At 47.0% G+C, this 7,020-nt stretch overlaps 1 protein-coding gene across 1 annotated transcript; it reads right to left on the bottom strand.

Moving 5' to 3' along the window:
- Positions 1–505: 505 nt before the first annotated feature.
- si:dkey-234i14.6 (uncharacterized) lies at positions 506–6,402 on the bottom strand. Its single transcript, XM_056598707.1, has 4 exons — positions 5,824–6,402; positions 3,975–4,151; positions 1,073–1,282; positions 506–514 (listed from the first exon to the last, which is right to left on the bottom strand). Exons 1-4 carry the CDS (start codon positions 6,307–6,309, stop codon positions 506–508), a joined length of 882 nt encoding a protein of 293 aa, XP_056454682.1. The 5' UTR covers positions 6,310–6,402.
- Between the last annotated feature and the right edge of the window lie 618 nt (positions 6,403–7,020).

Below are 7,020 nucleotides of genomic sequence, written 5' to 3'. Positions count from 1 at the left end.
TCTCTCTCTGCCTCTCACTCAAACGTCCTTTGACCAATTCTAGAGCATTTATCTGTTACCAAGTAACGGTGCTTGCAGATAGACACCCACTTAGCAACAAGAGACCCAACAATGGCTGTTTCTGCACCTGTTGGTTCTGCTGCGAGCTACAAAGTATGGGAGGGCTGCTGGGCTAATTCACACACTTTAACACATTGCTTCAAAAGCATTGAATATAGACAAGGATTGAGGGACACACGCACACACACATACACACACAAGCAAAAACAAAGACACACACAGACACACACACAAAAACACACGCGCACACCCACAGAGTAATTATTGCATGAGCACAATCGGGCACTCAGCAATTTTCTGAAAGGAGAATAACAAATCAGGAGGCTTGTTCAGTTGAAATAATTGCTGCTAATCCCCATGTATTGTTAAAACTATAAATATCTCTTCAATGTGAGCTAGACTTTTTAAGGGACATCATTTGTAGATCGGGATGTTTTATTTTCTCCTACATGAGCTGAACACGAAACATCAGAATCAACAAAGGCCCCACAATCATCAAACCGATCCTGTTGCATTTTGTTGAATAACAGCAAGCGGTCCTCAACCCATTTTATATACTATCTCTGAATACAAACAAAAAAATTCTCCTAAATTCCTGTTGAATTAAAGTCGTTCACTTTAAAATAGATAGGATTTACAAAACAGTATTTAATCCAATGATGCTCAATCTGTAAACTATGTCAATAATACTCCGCAACCATAGGAACGGCCTTTCTGAACTTCAGTCGAGCAGAGCTGGAGAAGGGGATTTGCTTTTGAACCAATACAGTTGAAGTATAAAGTGTCCCAATAGGAATTAAGCACAAGTAACTAACATTTTTACTAACAGGATAATACCACTGTGGGTGAATATACCGTCGCTCTCGCCACAGTTGAACCGATAGCGAGCACGTCCGCTTTTACTGACGCTAGGAGAGACCTGACCGTGGTTTAATCACCCAGACCTGTACGGCCCTTTAAACCTAAACTCAACACCGTAAAAGCACACGAACGCTCGGGACTGGGTACTCACTGAGGCGTTGGCGGTGTGACACAGGAAGCGCACCATCTTGGTGTCGGAGGCCGGGCACACCAGCGCCATGTAGCGGCTCCGCAAGGTTCCGTAGATCTTCAGGTGGAAGCCGGGCTTGGAGGCGTGGTTCTTGTGGTCCCGGAGCGCTTCCACCCCGTACGCCGACAGGTCAAAGTACAGCCGGTGAGCCCGGATCTCTGGGGTGGGCACCTGGAGGGGACCAGCGGATCCATTAGATTACAGGTTAGAGGTTAGGGGAGGCTCGTGAGGTCCAGTGAGGAGAGTTTGGATTAGGTCCGTGGTGTCCATGAGATTAGATGAGGTGGGGTGACAGGTGAGGTTGCGTGATTTTTATTTTTTTTAACTCTAAATTAGGTTAGATTAGATTAGATGAGGTAAAGTTAGGTCCGGTAAGAAAATATTACGGTGGGTTAGGTTAGGTTTAGTAAGGTTAGGTTGGGTTGGGTTTATGCTCAGAATTACGATTTTACATTAAGTCTGACAGCAGACAACTGTTCTTTGTTTCGTATTTGTTTCAAACAATCTTATTGCTAAGTGCATAATTGGTGAACACAAAGTTAGCCATCATTTGTAAATTGTCCAATGGTGTCTGTAAAGGTTTCAAATGAGCGTGTAGATCGTGTAGACTAGCCCTTGTAGATATTCCCTTGTTAAAATCCCCTTCTGAAAGCTTCATCCACTCATATTGACGAGCTTTCTGTATAATATCTCCTTAATGGAGAAACAAGGGGTATCTCTTCCCCATGTCGTTTTTGGTTCCTGGCCAAGGCTCTGTGCAATCCCCTCAAAGGTTCTGATACAACATAGCGGGACTGCTGGATCCCACATCTATTCTAGGTTAGATTAGACTGGGTTAGGAGAGATTACTGGTAGATGAGGTTTGGCTACGGTTGAAACAACATGGAATAATATATTAACAGTCCCTTTCACTCAACTACCACCTATTCGCTTCTCAACAGATATATATTTCTGTGTGTTTTACTGTCATCAGAACAGTGGGCAGTGAGCACATCGATTTAGTAAATATCCTTGTCAAAGCTATTGGCAATTGGCCTTTTTTTTTTGTCCCACAATTCATGCCAATTACATTAACAGCATATCTGTTGGTGGACTGAGAGACAGATATAGGATGAGAGAGGGCGGAGGGATTAGGTATTATGAGCATGAGAGGGCATGAAGAAGATAGAATAGCCTTGAATAACAAGGTCACGTCGAGGGAGGTAAATTCAATAGAAGCAGGAAATGGCCAGAGAGGAGGAGGAAGGGAAACAATAAAAATATACGAGACAGTAACACCCCAACCCCGCCCCATCCCCCCGGAGGAGAACGTGATCTGGAAGGCGTTTTCCGCAGGCTGACCACAGCCCGGGTATCATCCCAGGTCATCTGGTAAGCGCTGGTATTTACGCACGCATACACACACACAAACACACACACATTGCTTCAAAACAAGAAGAACGGGTATGCGTTCGGTTTCAGGTCTGCAATATATTGTTCTGGGTTTCATTCGTAGACATTTTAAAGGGTAAGACTTGATGTGACGTGAAATGATCTTGATAATACACCCCGGTATGATGTGGACGGACAGGAGACACCAGACGAGTGCGGGTACGTCGCTGAAGATGTTTACAGAAGCATCAGTAGGCGTGTGTGTACACAGTGGCGAAGCTGACTTTGTCACCCTACCATATGTTTCAACACTTGGTGGTTAACAACTAGCAAACTGCCTCACAGTCAATGAATATCAAAACATGATTTCAGACCAAAGCGATAGAATAACTGATTGACCTGGGGCCATGGTTAAATATAGATTTATTATGACACAACATCCGTAAAACAGCTGGTACCAGGCTTACAAGGATGTTTATGGCCGCTGGCACTGGAGGGATGTGACACTGTGGTAAAATCTGGCTGTTGGTATTAAGAGAGTGTCTCCCCTATTGGCTGACGGGGGGTGTTTGCAGTGTGCGGGATGTTTACCCAGATCAGGTCCATGGGGCCAGATAAAGGAAGGTTTACCTTGCAATATCCTGTGTCTATTATCCGCCCTGTTTACCTGCTACCCAACCCAGCGTGTGAAGACCAGCTATTGCCTCCATTAGTACATTAGTGTGTGTGTGTGTGTGTGTGTGTGTGTGTGTGTGTGTGTGTGTGTGTGTGTGTGTGTGTGTGTGTGTGTGTGTGTGTGTGTGTGTGTGTGTGTGTGTGTGTGTGTGTGTGTGTGTGTGCGCGTGTGTGTGTGTGTGGGTGTGTGTGTGTGTGTGTGGGTGGGGGGGGGGGTTGTGTGTGTGTGTGTGTGGGTGCACATGCCCTTTTGGGTTTATCTTTCCATTTTAGAATTCTGGTCTGGTCTGTGTGCATTAGTTGCAAGTGTGTGTGCATGTGTGTGCTTGTGTTTGCGTGAGTGCGTCTGTGTGTGTGTGTGTGTGTGTGTGTGCGTGCGTGCGTGCGTGTGTGTGTGTGTGTGTATGTGCTTCTGTGTTTGCATGTGTGTGTGTTCATTTGTGTGTGTGTCTTTGTGTGTGTGTGCTTCTGTGTTTGCGTGAGTGTGTGTGTGTGTGTGTGTGTGCGCGCTTCTGTGTATGTGTGTGTGTGCAGGTGTGCTTCTGTGTTTGCGTGAGTGTGTGCATGTGTGTGCATGTGTGTGCATGTGTTTGCGTGAGTGTGTGTGTGTGCATGTGTGCTTCTGTGTTTGCGTGAGTGTGTGTGTGTGTGTATGTGTGCATGTGTGTGTGTGTGCATGTGTGCTTCTGTGTTTGCCTGAGCTGGTGTGTTCCTGCGTGCCCTTGTGTGACGCATCATGTATATAATCGGTACATATCATCCATCATGTACATGAACGTCTGTCTCCTCTGTCCCGTGTGTGTGCGTTCCTCCGCACCTGTCTCTGGTCCAGCCTCTCTATGGTGGCGTTGGCGCCGTAGGCCCGGCAGGACTCCACCGCGTAGTCGGAGCTGATGCCCAGCACGGAGCAGGAGTCCCCGCAGGAGCCGTCGGCCACCACCAGCACCCGGGGCCACTGGGGCCGGGGGAGTCGGTGCAGGTACTCCTCGGTGAACTGAGTCATGGACGGAGAGCAGGAGGGGGGCTGCGTTAGCAGAGCGGTGGAGAGCGTTCCTGCTCGTACTCATTGGTGATTGGCTCACTGTCCCCCGGCTCTGTACCAAAGGATCCACACAGCTGTGTGGCTGACACAGCTGTGTGGCTGACACAGCTGTGTCCGCTGCCTACATCTGGGATTGTTTTAGGGGCCCACATGGGGCCATCGTGTGCCTTCTGCCCCGGTCCTCCCTAGAGAAGGTCCCTGTAGCCCCTGTGCATGGATCAGTGACTCCGACGTGCCCTGGTTCTGCAGAAGTAACAGCAGGCAGGTATACAGAGAAGCTATGGACTCCGTTTAGCATGACTCATCAGCAGTCCAAGAACGATGTGTATGACTGTAGAGGACGGTTATTCAAGGGGGCTATATTTGCATCATAAGACATCCTGGCGAGCTGAAGAGAGAAACAGGACACCCATCAAACGCAATGGCCGCTCGTATATCAGGGGAATGAGTTGGCAGTGAATTTAAATGGAATGGAGGTGGACTGTGATCACAGGAAGCTGTCCTGTGTCTCTTAGGGTTGCACAGACTGTTGGAAGGAGAAGATCAACCCGAAGAGGGGATTAATATTGGGCAAATCTCTACACAATTCTTTTGTTGTCAATATAGATTGTCTGTGCACCTCTGTGTTGATGCCACTGTGGGTTAAATACCAAAAACACATTTGAGTTATTTATAAAAATTCTGTGATGGAAATTAGTTCCTTGTGCTGCCAAGCCATCCATCCAATCCCAATCATAATCAATCATTTTAATTAAAATAGTATTAAACGTCATGCAATGAATAATGAAACTCATGCCATTGGCCATGCAACACACATCTCATGTCACCATAGTTACTATCGCCATGTTCATAAATTAGATGTCAACCAATTTCAGCGGGAAATGCTGCTTAAGGGCCGAATGTTTTTCTTATCTCTCATTTGGAATTCGTAGTAAGACCTAAAACATGATTGGTTTCGTCATAAGACGAAGGAATCTAAAGTGGCCAAGAAAGTATGCAATTGCGATTCATTAGGGTGACCTTTAAAATGTGAATGCGATTCGTTTCTTTTAAAATCGAAACATGGGTTAAATGATAACAACCAAATCCTTTCAGATAACATCTGTTCAATTTGATTTCACTATAGTCTAAATAATCCTCTTAAAGCCTTGTTTTCCTTCAGATCTCCGAGCGGATTACATAACAGGCTATATCCAATAGGCTACTATTAAGGCTGGATTAGACATACAGATCATAGAGTGTACGTGAGAAATAAAAAGCTTATGGGGCATTATAATCTTTCATATTAGGTTTTTCTTTTCTCAATAGTAACTGTGCAAATCATTTGCAAAAAGGTTACTGGCTTTGTGGCCAGTTGGTAAAGACAAATGTTTGAGACACAATGGGAAATTTAAGTTGAATGTCTCTCTCCCTAAATATAGTGCGCCCCCTCTCTCTCATTCGCTAAATGTAGTGCCCTCTCTGTTTGTTTGCAGGTCAGTCTATCTGTCTGACGGTCAGTCTCTCTCTCCCTCCCTCTCTCCCGATCTTTGCCATTCTCGGTAATTTTCTCCCTCTCTCGAAAGAAAAATAACGAAATCGCATACCTTTTATCAACTCTACAACAGTCAAGAAAATAGACTACCTTGGTTCCCAGCTGTACACGGACGTCGACCTTCTGCTTCTTCTGCTCCAAGATGCTCAACAAATACTCCTGAAACACCCCGATCTTGGTGAAAAAGTGCTCGTTGTGCCAGCACCCCTCCATATTATCGAAGTCCACCCCTAACCCCAGCAGAAACCCCACGCTGCGGGGGTCCAGGGCGATCTGCTGGGGCCGGCAGAGCAGGGCGCTCCGGCACCGCTCGTCCAGCACTGTCAGCTTCAGCACCTTCCCCGAGCGGACAGCGACCAACGCTGCGGTCAGGCCGATCGGTCCCGAGCCCACTATTAACACGGAGATCTTGGAGCGCCACTGTCTGAAGCCGTCCAGGCTGACTTTGACCACCACGTACACGGCTACAGCCACTAGAGTACTGACGGCGGTGTCGAAGGCTATAGCCTGGTACTGCTCCTGTCCACTTTCGCCGACGCTGCTGCTGCTGCTCCCTCCAGGGGGTTCTCCGCCCATGCTGTGCGTTCAAGTCAGCGGTTATTGTGCCAAACGTGGTACGTGGTGGTACGATTTAAATGTGCAGCAAATGTGGCTTCAGCTCAGCTGCCACTTTGCATGTATCCGTCCCACTCCGTATGTCCCGTCGGTGTGCGCCGTCTCTAAGACTGCCCCAAGACATGCAGAACCGAGTGTGCACAAAGTTCACGATTTCCGAGTGTGCAGGTAGCCACTTTTAGTTTACACAACAGAAAACCAACTAACCCCCGGTCAGCTAGTGTGCTCAGGACAGGTTGCGGAGCTCTTAGAGGCATAATAAAGTATTGATTCGCCGTTTCAGACGGATCTTACCCGCCCACACACAGCTCCTCACTTCCCTCCTTTGGGAGGGAATTGACAACCAATATAACAGCAACATCAGCCACCAGGGGGTATAGGCATATGCCAGCACGGTTTATCCTATACGTTGATCATCTGATTATAATTATAAGCCCCGTGCCATTAATAGATTAACGTTGATTAAAAACATTTAGAAATGAATATCATCGCTTTATACCGCCTCTGTTGTATGGGGGTTGACGGCTGCAGGTGTGGCTATAACTGCAGCTGCGCCATTACATCACATCCAATTACCGGCTAAACGCGATTTAAATATATCGTGCTGACCTTTAAGCCCCGTCTCGTAGACGCTATGACCAGCGTCATGACATCAGTATACGCCTCGGTAGT

This window comes from Gadus chalcogrammus, chromosome 9 (genome assembly GCF_026213295.1).
Source record: "Gadus chalcogrammus isolate NIFS_2021 chromosome 9, NIFS_Gcha_1.0, whole genome shotgun sequence".
Taxonomy (NCBI): domain Eukaryota; kingdom Metazoa; phylum Chordata; class Actinopteri; order Gadiformes; family Gadidae; genus Gadus; species Gadus chalcogrammus.
This window is presented reverse-complemented; position numbering and strand designations above follow the sequence as displayed.

Coding starts and splice junctions, on each gene's coding strand:
- si:dkey-234i14.6 (XM_056598707.1), bottom strand. CDS start 6,309: ATGGGCGGAGAACCCCCTGGAGGGAGCAGCAGCAGCAGCGTCGGCGAA. Junction 4,152..5,823: donor GTGTACAGCTGGGAACCAAG/GTAGTCTATTTT, acceptor TCCATGACTCAG/TTCACCGAGGAGTACCTGCA. Junction 1,283..3,974: donor AGAGGCTGGACCAGAGACAG/GTGCGGAGGAAC, acceptor GGTCCCCTCCAG/GTGCCCACCCCAGAGATCCG.